General features: G+C 33.0%; 1 protein-coding gene across 45 annotated transcripts in view; it reads right to left on the reverse strand.

The window, feature by feature from the left end:
- Window positions 1-20,128, reverse strand: part of LOC145664324 (uncharacterized) — a 1,583,153-nt gene that overhangs the window by 638,808 nt on the left and 924,217 nt on the right. For 8 of the 45 annotated variants that reach the window (XM_081730944.1, XM_081730937.1, XM_081730904.1 and 5 more), the window contains one exon: window positions 18,220-18,523. The exons of 36 other annotated variants lie outside the window; for them this stretch is intronic. In XM_081730944.1, the coding sequence (XP_081587070.1) occupies window positions 18,491-18,523 (33 nt within the window). In that variant the 3' untranslated portion in view covers window positions 18,220-18,490. One more of the 45 variants, XM_081730929.1, reaches the window with a different exon arrangement.

Here is a 20,128-nt window from a genome sequence, read left to right on the forward strand (position 1 = left end):
TTTTTTACGGAATAAACTCATCATACTGAATAAATTGTTTTTTTTTTTTGGGGGGGGGGGAAGTTGAGTACACTATACGTAGTTCTCAAAATATAGAGCGTACAAGATAATGTTTGATTAAATGAAATATATTGAATTTTTGAATCAGGGACCACAATTTTTGAACTGCCCCTAAATCGTATTTTCGTATTTTTTAATGAATAAACACATCATGCTGAGTAAATTGTTTGTTTTGGTTTGACTACACTATATGTAATTCTCAAAATATGGGGCGTACAAGAATATTTTTCATTGAATGAAATGTATTGAATTTTGTGGTTCAATGTCCATATGTGACTACTCTATGATGGCTCATTCAGTGACAAGGCCTTTGCTCCGACGCTGTTCTACTATGCGGAAAATGATAAGTTTGAAAGAACAATAACAACCTTTACCTTCAGCGAATTTTTTCGCCAGCAGTTTGCCGATCACAATATTTTCAGCTTGGTATACAAAACAGAGGAGAGACGGATTCTCATGAGAGTATAGATTTGTTGCTCTTGTGAAACTCGGTTTGATAGATGTCGCTGTCTACACGTTGGTCGGATTGAAATGAATCAGCCTCTGTAAGTGTTCTTTCACAAATTCACTCAAGTTCAGGATTCTCCATAAAAGTATCCCAAAATGTTTTTTCACCAGTCCACTAGAGTTCAAAAATACCTCCAAATACAGCCCTATCTCTAAGTATCATTTCACAAATTAGAGTTCAGGACAGTTCTTGAAAATTTTTCACAAACCAGGACTCTCTACATTATTCGTTAATATTATCTCATTTGTGTATGATTACTACAGTTGATAATTGAAATCAGAGTAAGAATAAAATTACAGCCATCTGAGTTTGTATTAAGATCTTGTGGACAAAGTTACCTCTTTTAGAACAATTAAATTCACGAGATGCGGAATATAGTAATAATAATAATTTTTATTACAGTATTCCATACAGTATTGAGGTAAAACACAACACTTTTTATGGTAAATAAAAATAAAAATAAGAATCCTAATAATACAATGGGAAACGAAGGTCGGAATAGGTTCCTTGTCGCTTTGTTACAACATTCAAAGCTTTTAAATTAAAAAAAAATAAAGGAATAAACTAAAAGAAGTCGTTTTCAAATTAGATGTAGTGGAATGTTGCTACTCAACACACTAAAGCAATCAGTCAAATCATGTACAAAGAATTAGTCAACCTTTTCAAAATTTCACATTTCCAGTATAACGGAACAATTGTACTACTTCTTATACTATGGTTTGGAACTTTGAAGCCGATGTTGTGTAAACAGTATTCACTGTCATAGGGTCTACATGTATTTCAAGTATCTTTTCTATGAACTACAAATTTACACTTGTTAAAATGACATTGGTTAGAACTTTCAGTGGTGAAAAGGATATAGGGCGTACTTATGAAAATGCAATTTGTTACGTAACAATGAAAAAATAGTATCATAAAATTGCACATGGGAAATTTACCCTCTTTTTCCTGAGCTTCAATTTTTAGCTGGTATATCTGTTCTTCTATAAGCAAAGAGACAAAATTAATGGGAAACATTTTAAACAAACACCACTGATGTGAGAAACTATCAATGAAAGATTCTACCCAATATCGATACCTACAGGCACACATATGCAGGAATTTATTTCGGGAGAAGTTAAAAGCGTTTATGGGGTCCAAATTTAATATGAAGGAAAATTATATTAAAAATTGTAAAATCACCCATAACATTAGATTAAATTTCCAGAAAATTTGGAATGTTTGGGAGGGATTTCGGACCCTCAGGATCCATCTCCTGCGTATGTACCTGGGTACTTAGCTAAATTACTTTGTCACACAATAAAAATGATAGTTTTGGCGGAAGACGTCGTGTAGTTTTGTCATGTAGTGAAATTGTTGATAAAGGAAATAGTCGTATTCCGAAACATCGAGATTAACAATAACTTTAGTTATATAATATTGATCTTTTACAACATATTACAAGTAAGTATTCTTTCTATGTTTATTTTATGATAGTCGAGTGTTGTATATCATATGCAGTCAATTGATTGATTCCCTAATATCAACCTTTAAGGTGACTTTTTAAATAGGCGAATAGAACGAGTCCTGACTCACGTTAGTGCATGCTGCTGAATATTAAGAACACTACTTTTATATTCAAACTCCCTTCAGACTTGCTCATTTAGTAGCATTAGTTTCGACGTGACTCGGGCCCCCCTTCAAATGAAAATTTGATATCGTATTCCGCTAGGAAGTCGAAGTATCAGTCAATGCAATGACGGTACTCTGGTTCTCCTAAAGTGAATAAATTCAAACAAACAGTCAGTTCACAAAATCAGTACAACGACGTTTTGGAACCAAATGGATTTGATTCTTATGGAATTCTTAAAACCAGGGCGAATAATTACAACGGTGTGTCAACCAAAATCGGATACGCTCTGGAAATCTTTTGACCCATGACAACGCTCGCCCATACACAACTGGTCGTACTGTTGAGATAATTGAAAGATTTCGATGAGAACTATTCAATTATCGCGCTTGCAGCTCCAACCTTGACCGCAGCAATATCTTTCTGTCTCCTTCATCTGAAAAGGTGACTTGCATCTAAGCTTTTCAACGACAGTGATTATCTCAAGACGTTAGTTGTGGACTGGTTGTACACAGAAATGCCTGGAGGTTCGTAGTGAGTACGTCGAAAACAAGCCAAGGTATGTACTTCTGTATCAATCACAATATATTTCATCTATCATTTTTTTTTAAAAAAAAATAAATATCGGCCCTTCTTTTTGATGTAATTCTGATTTTCGTGGAGCAAAATGTTTGTTTTCTTGGAAGGTAGTGAATTACCGCTGTGTGTTTGGATGGCAATTTGTGAACGACAAGACAATCTACTAAATGCCACTCTTTTTACAGGGCTTCCGCTCTCTTTACAATACACATTATTACCACTGAAAAGGTTTGAGCCTCCGATCTTATTTTCAAGCTACTTTAAACATTATATAAAGTTACTTTTAAAATATTTCCTACGTGGAGAATTGTCCTGATCTATAGCACCTAAGAGAGAGGATTGCAATATTTTAATCACTGTCTGATATTACCAGCGAAGCTGGGTGAGATTAACTGCTGATGGTGCTTATGGTGTTTAAAAGGAGCAACGATTGGTGCATATACCCAAATATGCATATACTTAAATATATTCAGATATAACCAAGATAAATCAAAACGTTAATAATTGCTAGGATATTTTATATGCATATTTTTTCATCAGAAGGAAACCGACTTTTTATTTTGTACTTTTCTCGTCAAACATGATAATTGCATAGATTTTGCTTCTCAAATCTTGTAATTGGAGGCCGAAAATACATACGTTTAACATAAATTCGAATGAAATTATAAATTCAATAAACGATATTCAGATTCGAATTTTGTATCCTCGATCAATCAGGTCATTTTCAAAGTTATGACTTTTTTGCTTTTTTCAGTGGAGCCGACAAGAATTCATATTGAGAAGTTTCTCCTAGAGGTGTTTCAAGTTAACCAGAGGGGGAAAAAACAGACACTTTCCAGTATGACTTTGGCTCTGTAATTTGATGTCGGAAGGACTTCGGATGCTGTCTGTGTGTTGCCGAGCAGAACCGTACAAGTTTTTCTGAAAGTCTGCCTTTTTTGTCATGAAACCCGGATCATGCTTTGTAATCCTACTAATCTTCTAATTCCAAGATTTCGGAACCTCAGGGATGCCCATATATTGAGGTGAAAGGTCATGATACCCGAACAAATTGGTAGCTAAAATGTTATTTTAATTATACTTTAATCAAGGTCACACTTTTGAGGAAATGAGGATTAGAGTGAAGGATAACTACACTGAGAAAAATCCGTTCTCCGGACACTGGTATATTGTACAAATATACGGTATCCTCTTGCTTACTACAGAAATCAGTACGAAGCATACGTTATCTGTATGCTACATAGGCACTGCCCTTAGATGTTACATCATGCCATTGCAGGATGTTTGATATCTAACAGTCTTCCTTATATTACATATTTATGTATGCTACCTTCGTCAGCTATATGTTATTTACGTCCATTTGTATGTGAGATCCTGACCACCTATATTGTTTCATACGGAAAGTACATATAGATGGAAAACTCACACGGAAAGTACTATAAAACATGCATTTTCAGTTATACGTCTGCTGTACGTTAAGTCCAAAAACTACAGGAATTAGTCATGTAACCTACCTTTTTAGGCACGCCACTTACATTTTTTTCTCAGTGTAAGTATGCTTCAAGTTCTATTCCTTTTCAGACGACATGTTAATTGTAGAATTTAGGGATGTCCTTCCACTTGCGTACATTCCCACTTCCGTACATGTCAAAATCTTTCCCAGTTCCGTACAAGTGTCAGTTCCAATAAAATGTTATGATTTGAAAGCAAGATAAGAATTCTCACTTCCGTACAGGTTCAATAGCTATTACTGCTTGTGTAAATTTTTGTTAGTTTTTGAGCAGAGGGGGATATGAAATCTAGGGGTTTCATTTTGAGTAGCAGCCACGGTTTTTCTTCAAGTAGATGGTAAGTGTATTTTTTTTGGGGGGGGGGGGTTGTCTCTCCCGAAAAGCCTAACAGCTGGAAAGATTGTGGAATGGTCCTCCTGGACCGGAAGAGCCTAACAGATTTACCAACTTGTGGAAGGAGAGTGATACCGTCATTAAAATTATTATTATTATTATTATTATTATTATTATTATTATTATTATTATTATTATTATTATTATTATTATTATTATTATTATTATTATTATTATTAAAATAATGAATTTACAGTTTTCTTTACTTTCAGCGTGTTGTAGGTTCGCAAAAACGATGAACATACGTCGTTCGTTCAAAATTATATAAGTAAAAAAGAACTGTCGGCTATTTATGATGGATATCAATATAGGATACATAGGATTAATAAGGAAAATGTAGGAAGTTGGTTATGCATTAACAAAATAAAGGAATTGTGTCGGGGCTGAATGCAGACACAGGGTTAAAATGTTCTTGGTGTATCTAATCATGATTGTAAGGGTGATACAATTTTGACTGAGCGAAGATGTCACGGCTAAGAAACGTGTTCATGAAGATGATGTATCTGTTTCGAAAATATACAAGGAAGGAACTGCTGATTTATATGGGAAAGATTTCGAATTGTTAATAAAACTGCCTTCGTGCATGTCGGTCAAAAGTTCTCTATTGAGAAAGACAAAGAGTTAAGATTATCCGAAACTAATTGACCACACGCCAAAAATATAGTTTTTAACCGATAGTCTTCTAAGAATGGATGATGGTTCCAATTTCTTGCTATTTGACGACAGAGAAGATGAGGAAGAAGAGGACCATAACGTTTGCTAGCAAAAAAAGAAAAAGAAAAAAAGAAAAAGAAAAAGAAAATAAAAAAAGAAAAAAAAGTAGAGATAGAGTCTTGAAACCTGCATGACCTTGTTTATTAATGGCACGTTTAAGTGCTGCAGCAAACTTTGCTCCCAAATTTTTGTAATTTATGCAAATATTGGAAGTTTAATGGAGGAAACTATTGTGATTCCAGTGTATTTTGGCCTTCTCCCGAAGAAGTAGTTATCGTAGACTTCAAGAGAGCAGTAATTCTTTTAGAAAAATTTTTCCTTCAGCTTCCATAAGCGGATGCAATATTCATTTTAACCAGTGTCTTTGGCATAAAATATAGAATTTGGGTTTGGTTACAGACTACAAAAATGATATAAGACTTCACGTTCGAATGTGTGAGTGAGCTTTCCTTCCATTAGATAGCGGTTGGCTGTGTATTCAAGAGGATACCCACTCATCCTCTAAGCTTGAGCGGTTCTATGACTATTTCGTTGACTAGGAATCTTTATTTTAATATCATATTTAATTTCTAAAAATTTGCATTTACAAAAATTATGTGAAATAACTATTCTTATTAGCGAAGTAAAATCTGGACCTAAATATCTTAAAGCAAAATAATAGAATTAAATATCAGTTTCTATGTATTAAAAGTTGAACGACCTTTAACACAGAAAATACGTAAATCAGTAGTTTGCAATACATATTTATTAATATCCATTAAATGTTAATAAAATGTTCTAATTTATTTATTTGTCTATTTATTATTATTAATATTTATACGAATAAACACACTGAATTTTCAGTTGCAAATTTTGAACCTGTATGATATTTGCACTCATTAATGTGCTAAAATGAGTTGAGAATTCCGAAAAGATATTTTTGTTTTAGTCAAAAACACTTCCGGCATACCTTTTCTAAACCTACAGTCATAAAGTTTGAAACAAGAGGAATTGATTTTTACCCAAAGTCGAAATAATCTGAATTTGAAAGTACTTCTATTAACAAGAGATGACCTTGTTATGATTTACCATGTTCCGCTTCCAATGTGATTAAAATTGTCCTTTGTAATTCGAAGATTTTACTAGCAATGAGTTGTTAATATGTGCATTGCTAAACAATTATACTTTTGAAATTGTTCGTTTCTCATGATTGAAAATGTTCAAAAGGAATATAAGAAATCCAAATTTGCGCTATTTAGAAATTACAAACGTTCATGATCACATTTTTTGAAGTTGAAATACTGTTTTTTATATTTTAAGTTTACACTCCACATATACAATGCTTGTCCATCAGAAAGTCGACTTGGCGCGAGCTCAGATCAAACCACGGGCCCCCAACACACCAGAAGTAATCGTTCTACGACTAAGACACGCGGCCAGTCAAAATTGAAATATTTGTGATATTTTAAATTAAGAATATAAAGACCAGGTGTCAGCCAAGTAGCAAAAAGAGCTTAGTGCACACTTTGTGAAATTGGCTCACATAAGCGTACTGAGGTTGCAAATATTCTTAATATTATAAAGTTTATTCCCTGCACAATTCTTAAAATTCGACAAGCAATATTCTCTTGTATTTTCACACTAATCATGAAAAATATTTCACATACGTTAACTATTGCATATTGATATATGTATATAGTACACATCATATCTTTAATATTAAACTTTTTCCCACTTGTGATCTAATTAAATTGAATTATTTTGGGACAATGTTGAGCAAAAAGGATCCAGCTATTTTGTTTAAAAAATATTACAATTTCGGTAGTTTCTCTTCACATCAGGTTAGTTAAGGTTACGTTAGGTTAGTTTTGGTTAGGTTAAGTTACTTTATGTTAGATTATATTAGTGTAGATATCCAGCGTAATTTTTGAAAAAAATGATAGAATTTCGCTGATTTCTAATAATATTAGGTTAGTTCAGGTTAGTATAAGTTAGTTTAGGTTAAATTTGGTTAGGTCTAAGTACTTGCTTCTTCCGTAAATATTGTATTTTTTACATAATCTGGACCCCGTCTGCTAAACATTTACCTTATTTTCTATAAATTTTAAAATCATGTAAAACTTATTATCAAAAACCGAAAATGTGAGTCTGCGGTAATTACGCAGTAGACGTATTCATTATGCATTAGGTATGTCTCTAATGCAAATTTGTAAGAAAATATCCTTCCTTTTATTGTGTTCAATGAAGAATGTCACAATATTCAACACATAACAGTTTCGAATATTGTAACATTCGGATGCCGGATTTCGATATTCCATCCGTGTTTAATTTTATTAGAACTAAAAGTTGAAAGGCATCTGATTCATATTTCATCAGTGTTGTACTAATTTATAATAAATTTCTATAATAACTGTTTGTTACAATGTTATTTTTTTCAATGTGTAATAGTAAAATATCTTTCAGTTAAATTTTAAATTTATTACATTAATCACAATTGATGATGGTTATCGTTATCATCAATCCTATTTCTTTTTCGTCACTCTTTTTATTACTATGAAAAAAGAAATAATAATAATAATAATAATAATAATAATAATAATAATAATAATAATAATAATAATAATAATAATAATATTTATTTCAGTGTCATGAACAGCCTAACGACAAAAAAATACAGCACGTTATCAAACAAAAATAAACACATATTACATACATGTAACCTATCTACTAAAACAATATAACGTAATGATAAAAGAAAATAGTCTTGAATTAAATTAAATAGTATCGGGTTAATAATTCCTTGTCACATTAATACCAAATATTTTTAGTCCCAAAATGGATAGATTGTCGAAAATACGAAAAATAATATTTGTCAAATTCTAAAATTCATTTTTCTGTACTGATAAAAAATAAACGAAATTAAAAGAATTGGTCATTCTTCTTAAAATTTGAGATTTTGGATTCAAAGGAACTGATGTTGATCGATTTCTCGTATTATAAATTGGTATCCTTGTACCTAGTATTATGCAAGTAATATTCACTATGATATCTATCGTCAAGTATTTTCTTAATAAAATTTCTTTCAATAAGTTTTCTCCTGTCGCTGTCAATAATAATAATAATAATAATAATAATAATAATAATAATAATAATAATAATAATAATAATAATAATAATAAACTTGTCCAAATTTTAAACTCAAAATTTCAAAGTAAACTGAAAGTTTTCACAATATTTGATTATTACACACTGGAAAATAAAATTATAATAACGTAATAAAATTATAACGAAATGTTCTTTAAATTTTACAACTATGATTATAAAGTCAGACAGATGCCTTTGAAACGCTAACTCTAAAAGAATTCAGTACGGATACAATATCAGAATTCTTATTTGTTGAGTTACAAACATCTCCGAGAAAATTGTGTAGAGTATATGAATACTACGATATGTTAAAAATCATTGTCTTTATATTTTTATAGTCTTGTCACTATCCTTCCTTTGAAATTTTGGTACCTATTAAGTTGTGATATGATTTGCATTATTCAACTCGTTCAACAATTAGAAACTTCTTGATATCACTGTTTCAGGATATAGAGTTAAGTATTAGAGACTTAAGGTGAAAATGTTTTTTTTTTTTTTATTCGAGTCATTTCAATATAATTTTTAATAAGTGAAAGTACAATACAAAATTTTAAGACCTATTTACCACCGGATTTCCAAATGGATTTCATGTAGCCGATACTAAAGGATGGTACTTTGGAACTAACATAGATATTTATCGTTAATTGGTGCTTGATTAACTTATAGTCTATTGTTATTTGTATCCAAAAAGTAGCTTTCAAAAACACAATATGGAATTTTGAAAAAAAAATCACATCAGTCCTCTAAAGACAATTGTGTGATTTAAAAAAAAATGGTATTTTTAAGAAGCTACTTCTAGGGTACAAATAACCATTGAAGTATAATGAACATAACTTGATTTAGTATACAAGTGTATTATTATTATTATTATTATTATTATTATTATTATTATTATTATTATTATTATTATTATTATTATTATTATTATTATTATTATTATTATTATTATTATGCTGGTAGCAAGATAAAACAAATATTTAAATAAGAAACAGTTTTTGCTAACATTGACCAATATTCATATGCAAACATATGCGAACCAGTTTATATGAATCATTTGAAGTTATGTGAGAGTAAGATTTGCTGAGGTTCAAGAATTGCATAGAAAAGCGTACATTTTATTTTATTTCAAAATTTTTGTAAGTACAATGTGAGAAACATCATTTTCCGAAAGGGCGTAGATTGTATCTCTTTTCCTAGATTGTATATCTTTCTTATATTATTAAAAAAAATCGAATTAGACATTTATATGAAATGAATTTACACGTTTTATGCCTCAACATCACGATAAAAGTGAATTTTGGATGCAGTGGTGCCCATTTCTCCAAGTGCTTGAGCGCAATCCACTTTAATTTACGCTGGGTCGCGGTGGCTCGTCAGTGGTAGAGCGTTCACTTCTGGTGCATAGGGTCCTTAGTTTGATCTCAGCTCGCATCAAGTAAGCTGTGTGCGTTGGGTTTGCTCGGGGTTCTCCAGTTTCTTCCCACTTTCTTCATTTCATTATTTCATTCATTTCTAATCATCCAGTCTCCTTTAGCCTAGCTGGCATAAATGTGGAACGTAAATCTTAAATATTTCATTTCACTTCACTTTAGTTTACCACTCTTCTCTTCCAAAAAGTGGTAGAGAATTTCGGCTTTGAATGTCACAAAACCAGAAGAACTTGATTGGTAAAATATATTTTATTCATTTTTTGAACTTTTTGCCTTAGCGTTCTTAAAACGATGTTGTAATAATTACAGTTCAATTGAAGTGCCTACTATCAAAAAACCGCCAAATTCATTTTTTTTTTAAAAACCGAAATTGAGTTATATATCGCTTGTAATATGTTTGGTCTGAAAGAATTGCATGGAAATATAATTTTGTTTAAAAGTTTAATATTTCATACTAAAAAGCTAGTTCAAATACGAGACCTTGTACACGTGTATATGCAGCATCACTGCACATTTTGCGAGATTGTTCGAAACTAAGCGAAATGGATGTGGCGGATTTTGTAGGCGCCTCAATTGTACCATTTTTTCAATGAAAAATTATGTTGGTCAAAAACATCATGGGTGAAACCTGCATATCTGTTTGGATGTGTGTACCGCTGTTATAATATTCGGTGTGTTATTTTGATCAATTTGGAAAATTGCTCTGATACTGACCATTTTTATAAACCTATGTCAGAGACCAGATTGGTTGCAGCATTACCGACAATACATATTTTGGTAAAAAGAAAAAAATAAAATAAAATACAAAATTAAAACTTAAAAAAGGACTATTATAAGTCGTCGGCAATCAGGTGAACCTGGTTGCAAAATATTGCAATATTATAGCAGATAAAATATCTAAGAAATTAATCATTTTGATATTCATTGGAAGTTATAGTGTGCCAGCGTCCAGAACAATGTTAGGTTTGAAATTAGCCCTATACGAAGGCACTATAACAGGTAGGTTTTGTAGATATAAATGCTGCTGCTATAGTGACTGCGCTCAGTGCAACATAAACTAAATCAAAGAGATGGTCATCGATAAGATGCATTATAGGAAAATGAAAATATTCAGAAGGGTTGTTATTAGTGATGTAATGCTAGAAATTTTCACCGTTGTTAGACCGTTTTTAAAAATATACCTTATACCCACTACCGTACAATATCATTTTTTCGTAAATTCAAGGTGAGTATACGCTAGCCTATACAAATATTAGACCGGAAACTGGTTTCAAGAAAAAACCTACATTCCGGTTTTTTTTCTAAAACCGGTTTTCGGTTTTCTTCAAACCCGGTTCGTTTTTTACCGAAACTGGTTTCTATGAAAACATTTGGTAAACATTTAAGGAGAAAAATGTTTTCCAAAACTATTTCTGTGGAAACGGAATCATTTAAGGAGATAAACGAAACACTATTCTGTTCAGAAATAGAACTAATTTAGAGAAAAAAACGCAACCGGTTTTGAAGAAAGCCGAAATCGGATCCGGTGAAAAACCGAACCGGTTTTTGGAGACAACCGATAACCAGTTACGGTGTAAACCGAACCGGTTTTGGAGAAAACTGGAACCGGTTTCGGTGAAAAAAACGTTTTTTGTGCCCACCACCAGTTTATATATATTAGCTGGGTTGAACGGAAAACGAATGAGAGGGTGTTAGAAAACGAATGAGAGGAGAAAAGAATAATTTTAGGTATTAGGCTATGAAGAAGAGGAAAACAAACTGGTGCGGATATCGGTTAAGCAAGAACTATATCATAAGGAACGTGCTATAGGGTATGGTGACAGGAAAGGGAGGGAGAGGGCGAAGGAGATTACAATGAATGGACGATATCAAAACAGAAAAATCGTACGTGAAGACGAAGAGGTTTGTGGAAGACCGTGGAGCAATGGAAGCTTCTCAGTTGCAGCAGGCGACCTGCCAATAATGGAAGAATTCCTATGATAATGATTTTATATATACAGAGTGTCTTAGCAGGAAGGGGCAATATTTTAAGAAATGATAGTATGAGTGATTCTAAGGAAAAAAGTTCATATGAAGATTAGGAGTTCATTCATAGTTAATTTCAAGGGTTTGAGAGCTACAGGTTGTAAACCATTTTTGACTTTGTTGCATATTGTTCACCCTGTAACTATTTTACAGAGATGCCACATAGCGGATTTGAAAGGTGATGGAATGACCTTTCCAACGGTATGCAGCAAATGGTAGTGTTGTCTTTGGAAGGGGAGCTATTGGCGGAAATTTGAGAAAGTAAAGGTTATTTAAAGAAATTTGATGGCAACACTGATTCCAAATATCTCTTAATAACTTCTTTTCCAAAGATATTACTGTCACATATTGCATATCGTTGGAAAGGCCATTCCATCCCCTTTCAAATCTGCTATGTTGCATCTCTGTAGAATAAGTACAGGGTGAGCAGTACGTAATATAAAGTAAAAAATGGTTCACAACCTGTAGCTCTCAAATCGTTGAGATTAGGACCTATGTTCATATGAACTTCTTTTGCTTGGAATCACTCATACTACCATTTCTCAAAATATTGCTCCTTCCTCCTGGGACACCCTATATATATATATATATATATATATATATATATATATATATGAAAATGAAAATTAATTGAAAGTATCTCTTTCTTCATTTGATGGTTTAAAAATAAATATTGAGGCTTATTCTTTGGCAAGTTCATAACTTAAAACACTGGCCAAAATTTGAGTTTTAATTAATATATGCTAGAAGTCAAGTTTTTCAAAGTAATTTCATTAAAAAAAAAAGCTGTACGAACTTCGGAGTTATGTTTTCTCTATAGATCAAAAAGTCATTAGATGGGACGGTTATTTTATTAGCATCATTAGATGATAGCATCGTAAAATACATTCTCTTTTTTGTCGGTTAAAGTATAAGTTTTAAACTTTAAGGAACAGTTTGTTCGAGTTCTAAATGTTTGAACTCTACAATTGAGACAGTCTAAACTAAAGGATTTTTTAAACATTTTCATCACATAAGAGAAATTTTAAAAACTAATATTTTGATCTTGTATTTTGCAGTGTTTAAATTTCCTCTAAGCAAGAAAATTTTGGAACACTAAGGTGGAAGGGCAACATAGTCATTTACAACTTTTTATTGACAACCCTGCTACCAAGGTACGGAAGAATATTTATTTTCGTTTATATACCGTTAATGTTAATAAACTTTGTATTGAATTTCCGGATATTTTTTTCAAAACAAAAAATACTATATATTCTGTTGAATTCATGAATATGAATTTGTACGCACAAAATCTTATGGAAGATTAGCAGTACCCGTGTCGTGCCGTGGAAAATCAACGCCCGGGGCGAGAGCATACGATAGCACCCCGTACATATGAGTGAGGCTGATAGACCAGTTGCGAGATGCCACCCGATACGTAATAAATCTTCAAAACTAAACCTTGCTTTTCGTTGATTTTGAGCACTTTTTACGTCCGGGGCCCTAGCCACACTCGCCCCTCCCACGACACGGCACTGAAGATACGTAAGTAAAGATATCCAATGGCACTTATTCACGATATAAATGCTCTTGTTCTAAATTCGTTGAGCATTAATATAAAACATGGCTAGGAGGCAATAAGTTGTTTTAAAAAATTCAAAACAATGCACAAACTATCAATATAGATAGCCAGAATTATATGTAATCAATTTGAAATTGCCTCAATACATAACGAATTATTTTATTTTTTCACTTAATGTTATAATCTAATATTCTTAACATTTAACATGGAAAACATATCTTTCATTTTTTAGAATCCAACAAAAGGATTAATAAATGTATGAACTCTAAGAACACCTAGATATTTTACTGTACTAGCAGCAAGTTAAAAAAAAAAAAAGACAATAACTCACATGTTGAATGTGTTTCCCTATAATTAACTTCTCTAATATGCATTTATACTTGTACCCGTAACTTTTAATTGTCTCGTGTTAACTCCAAAAAGCTGCTGGCAATGCTGTTTTCTTCATACTCATTTTCTCAATACATGAGTCATTCCGTTATTGCAAGAGCTATTTTTAATTTTTCTCTTTCTATCTTTGTTCTTTTTTTTTTTTAAATATATATATATATATATATATATATATATATATATATATATATATATATATATATATATATATATATATATATACAATCAAACAGGAAAATGTTTCAATCTTCCCCATTATATTTACATTTTATTATATAAATGGAATAACGTATAAGTAATTAATATACATAGCTAAAGCTCCCCTGCAAAATAGATTATTTTAATCTGACATACATTTTCTTAGTAAATTTTAAAAACAAATATTTACAAGAAAACTATCAAGGAAAGTGGCGGATTTTGAGGGAAATCACATCGTTTAAAATTATAATTTTATGTGCTACAAACTAAGGCAAGAAAACTTACGTAACATGTTTACTTCTTATTCGATTACGAGGATTAGGACGATAGATGAGTTTTTTTCCTAGTTTGTAGCGGATAAAATTGTAAGTTTTCCGATGTGACTCCCCCTCGAGAGCCGTTACTCAATAGGAACAAAATCACTAATTACTGGTTAGGAAGGAGTATATTGGAAACATTTCTTTGACATTTAACAAAAGAAAAAGATAGCAGAATAATATACAACGAGATCTTCGAAAGTGAACCTACATAGAGGACGGATTTTTTTTTTCGATATGTAGGAGATATAGGTTTCCTTGAAGGCTTAGGACCGAATCTGGAAAGTTTTCTTGCATTTGATACAAACCTAAATAGTGGTTTGGATCTTACTTAGTCTCATATAGCTTCGGTGCTGGAGATAATCGTTAAGATCCAGTCAAGCAACTAACTATGATTCTCGGGAGATTAAAAAAAAAAAAAAAAAAAAACACAATCTTTACTAAAGTGACTTGGAATTGAAAAGGATCGCATAGCGAACTTTTGTTTCTATGTCAATCCGGCTTCCTCAGCCACCACTAATCCCGAAAAAAGAACTGCTGGAGACAACCAGAGAGCAGAGGCGGATCTACAAGGTAAAAACTAAGGGGGAGGGACAGTCAGAACCCAGACTTGATGGACCTTATGCAGAGTCGTTTTGAAGTCTGATTAACGTCATACTACGGGGTTGACTAAAGGATGGTTATCAAAATTGTATTCAGAGTCTCTGATTAGGACGTAGTATTGGACGAAGTTAATCACATGTGACTAATTAATCTAGAGCAGAGGCTAATCTTTTACCCACGGTTTAGCGTGTGACACAACATTTCGTATTTCATATATTTTCATTTTTACAGACTACGCATGCGCTCATCTACTTTTCCATACTTGTCAATTTTTTTCTCATCCGATGCATTGGGTTTATATAAGTTAATCATGCCCAAATCATCATTTGAGTTGTACTCAAAGTAGACTCTGAATACCATAATGTGCACCTTCTTTAGTAGGGAGTTAGTATGCTTACTAAATAGTCTGAGACTAACCCTCGATTAACGAATTCTCTCTGAATACAGCCCGATATGTATACCATACTTACTTTAAACTTCCAAAAATATATAAATAATAACTTAAATTATCAAAAAACTGGGGCCTAGCCCCCCCGGTCCCGCCCTATATCCACCACTGCCAGAGAGTATAACATTTTACTAGTTATCTTATTGTTATCACTTAACTGTGAGAGTACATAGTTTAGGGTCTCTTCCTGCTCGTCGATAAGGTTAATATGCCATTTTTTTCAGCCAATTAAGAGTTCCTTAAACATTTTCTTTTTCCTTTCTGCTATCTATTTCCATTAAACCTACAAATCTAATTAAAGATTCATGCACACATTCCATATTATTAAACCAACTGAAACCCACATTGTTTGTCTGAAAAATAAAATATTTTCAACTAAACATGGTTTGTATTACCACAAATTTTAGTTTGCAGATATTTGGAAGAAAGAGCCGATTACAAAATGTTCCATCGGAATGGTGTCAATTACGCCTGTTGGCATATATTGGTGTGATCTTGGACAAAGGCAAACACACTTTCTATAGATTTCACAATGAAACATGGAAGAATATATAATAGGAAACGCTTTCAATGATAATTAAGCACTATGTGCATTCGAAAATTGACAAGTCAGATATGCCAATAAAATTATGGTGTAATAATATACGAATTATTACACATTTGCGCACACATGCATTATCAGAACATTATCAGAACGCATGCAAACTTTATCTTTATACCGAAAGAGAAGGAGAAACCTAGAACTTAGCTTTCATACAAAGTGGTGTGATAAAATCGAGGAAAAAATGTTCAAGAACGTAAATGAAAATGCTCCTCATACGTGATTATATGGAGGCAGGCTGGAGAAACCTTCATTCGAACAAAGGATTGACATCTGTTGTTATTGTTAATAATACATAAAAAGTTAAATGATTTTACATTTCAGATAGGCAAACTATTGTTATGCGCCTGTTTGCAAGAGGCTAACACACCCGTTTACACGACCTTCAAACTAACATTATTTATAGTTAGTTTCTCAAATAGTTCATGTTTACTTTCAACTTACAATAGGGATAAAGAATGTTTGTGGTTGTAATTCAAGAATTCAACAGACTTTACAATTTTCATAAGCACTATGTTCCGGAAAAAAGCTATTTGTGAAATCATTCATATGTTCTTCTGTCCGTTTTTGATCTTATTTCAAACATAAATGTGTGGGTAACATTCATAAGTAATTTTTCTTGGAAGAAGACAAAACACATAGTTTACTGGTTGGAAAGTTATTATATCATTTTATATATATTTTAAACATTGTTCAAGAGATTTTTGGTAATATGTTTTATAAACAAATGTTTTATTAATAACCCTGCAACATGACCTAATTGTTTGCTTTGGAGAAATCTACGATAGGTATTTTTTATGAGGTACGATTTTCTCAGAAGATTTCTGGAAAACATTTCTAATGATTTAGGTACACAGTTCATTAACGACCAAGCAACATATGGACGAATTAAAGTTACAGTGGTGCAAGTCACTTTTTCAAAATGAAAGACGACCACCAATGAAATTCAAACGAACGTTCATGTAAACGAGTCCAAAGTGAACTTTTTCAAACTTAAACGTACTTGAAGAGATTTTTTGCACCATTAAAATTGCATTAAAAAGTTCAGTACTGTAGACTAACCAAGATCAACGAAGTTAAACAGCTAAAAATCCGCCGTTTAAGATTACATTTAGTTCACCCACCACTTGATCAAAACTTAACGTTGAACGTCGTTCAACAGTTAAATTTCTTTGATGCACACGGCCGAAAGGCACAGAAGCCAGATTTACAGAGTAGATGGGAATTAACTCCCAATCGAAAATTGTTTATAACTTGTTTAGTAGTTTTCAATGAAATATGAGGGAAATTTTCATGAAATATGAGGATTGTTACAAAGGTTCTAATCCTACCTATGATAGAAGCAGCAGATAGTTTTTGCATGATGTTACTTTTCAACATAGTCCAATGACAAGTCAACACAGTTTGCCCATCGATGTTCTAGTAAGTAAATGCCGATGGTAAAAAATAATAATTTGTCGAAGGCGTGGTAAATTTCACCTATGGCATGCATGACGTCATCATTATTGTCAAAATGAGTAATTTTCAATTTTTTTGAGCTTTGGAAAGATATAAAAGTCACAAGGTGCCAAAGCAGGCGAATAAGGTGGGTGGGGGACCAATTTGTAACCACAACCGTGAATCGCTGCCATTGCGATGACTGATTTGTGGGTACGGTCGTTGTCTTGATGGAGAAGCACACCTGCTAATAGTTTTCCACAATGCTTCTGCCGAATATTACCACACAGTTGTCGTAGAAGATCTGCATAGTACTCCCCAGTTACTGTTCGCTCCTCAGGAAGATAATCCACCATCATTAGCCCCTCCGAATACCAGAAAAAATATAGTTACCACTTTTCCAGCTAAAGTCACTGGCTTGGCCTTTATAAGAGGGGGGATGAGGGGTGTTTCCATTGTTTGGAACTGTTTGCACTCTGGTTGGTAATGGTGGTTCCAGATCTCATCTACTATTACGAATTGAATGCGAAACACATTTGGATTTGTCCGGAAGAGATTAAGATTGTTCCTTGCAATGTTGCACTTGGTGAGCTCTTGACCACGTGCGAAAAGTTTTGGCACCAATCTTGCGGAAACCTTGGTCATTCTCAAATGCTGGGTGATAATTTGGTCAACACTTGCAATAAATAAGTCCACTGTCTCAGCAATCTACCTGATGGTCATTCGCCGATCATTCGTGATGACTTCGTACACTTTTTCTATGCTCTCCTGAGTTAGTTCTTCCACGGGCTTTCCTGGCCGAGTGTCATCTTCAATTGAGGTTCTCCCCCTCTTAAATTCGGCTGCCTATTTCTCCACTGTGGCATATGAAGGGGCACTATCGCCTAAAGTAACAAACCATCTCGATGTGGATCTCCTGCGGGTTTAAATCTTTCCCGTGGAAATATTCAATAACAGCTCACGCCTTCAATTTCTCCATTCGGTCACACTTTGCTCACTCTTCTGTCTTTCTGGACCTGTAACAACAGAATAAGAGTAGATATTAATATCAACTCTGGTATGATATAGAAAGGATAAATAAATACGGCCGAAAAGTATTACATGTATAGTATTAATATCTCTTGGTTAGGCTTAGAATTTATCTAATAATCCTCGTAAAAAGATTTTGTTCCTGCCAATAGTAGAATTGTTATGCATTGCTTAAAATTCCACATAAGCACCATCATTATCCACCAGTTTTCGTAAACGTTTGAGGATGTTTGCGACAGACGTCTTGCATATATTCCAGCGGCACCTTCGCAAGAACTTGGTGAATTCGCTCCTCCAAGTATCAAGAGTTTTACTCCATCAGAACAGTTCGGGTTCTGTGTCGGGTTAAACTTGCTTAGCAAGATACCTGTCTTTGTGAATTCTAAGGACTTTGAGTGAACATTTCCTGAACCACTTTTACATTTTCCTCAATTTGAATGTTGAGGGACGACCTTGTCTCCTAATATCTGCTACAAAACTTTGTACATTAGCTTTGAATAACAATTTCTTACGATCTTTACATCTTGTGATGTATGAGTTCCATCCACACTTCGCCACCATCTCTGTTCTTGTACCACGGACTTTCACAGTTCGTATTGGGATGCCATTTTTTCCCGCTCACGCAAGGTTTGACATTGCGCCATGATCCGTCACTGGTACCTCCAATGACATACAAGAGTTATCATGTAATAAATGCCACAATTATGAGGAAAAAATTGTTTCACGATGATTGTTTAAGTATTAAAAGAGCTATACACAATTTTTAATATGGAGTTAATTTCCGCACACAAAGTAGATACGTCAATCAGTTAACAGAAAACATAAACTCGGAGCTTCATTCAACTACCGATAGATGGCAGTGGAAGTTCTAGTGATAAAGAAAATAGCTGTTTCATTCGCGAATTTATTACAGTACCTTTTGCATATATATGGCAAAGGTATTATGCCAAAAGTATTATGGCAAAAGTGTGTGTGTGTGTGTGAGAGAGAGAGAGAGAGAGTTATCCACTGCGAAAAAAACGTATGTAGTGTATGTAAAATCGTACGTTACATTTGCAAATCCTGTAGTTTTTGGACTTAACGTGTAACGTACAGCAAACGTATAACTGAAAGCGCATGTTTTATAATACTTTCTGTATAAGAGTTCCATCTGTACGTACTTTCAGTATGAAACAATATAGGCGGTCAGGATCTCACATACAAATAGACGTATATAACATATAGCTGACAAAGGTAACATACATGATGTATGTAATATCAAGAAGACTGTTAGATATCAGACATCCTGCAACGGCATGATGTAACATCTAAGGGCAGTGCCTATGTAGCATACGTATGCTTTGTACTGATTTCTGTAGTAAGAAAGAGGATTCTGTATTTTTGTACAATATACCGCTGTCCGGAGAACAGATTTTTCTGTATACCATTCAAACTTTAACCCATTATATTACAACCTATTCTTCTAACTAAATTTCAGAAACCACACTGTCCTCTTCATGTGTATAATTAATTTAAAACAAACTGTTCAGAAGTGAGATATATTACCATTACTGTAGATCAGGTACAGTGAATTAGTTTACATGTCGTAAATG

This window comes from Thermobia domestica, chromosome 11 (genome assembly GCF_964235325.1).
Source record: "Thermobia domestica chromosome 11, izTheDome1.hap1.1, whole genome shotgun sequence".
Taxonomy (NCBI): Eukaryota; Metazoa; Arthropoda; class Insecta; order Zygentoma; family Lepismatidae; genus Thermobia; species Thermobia domestica.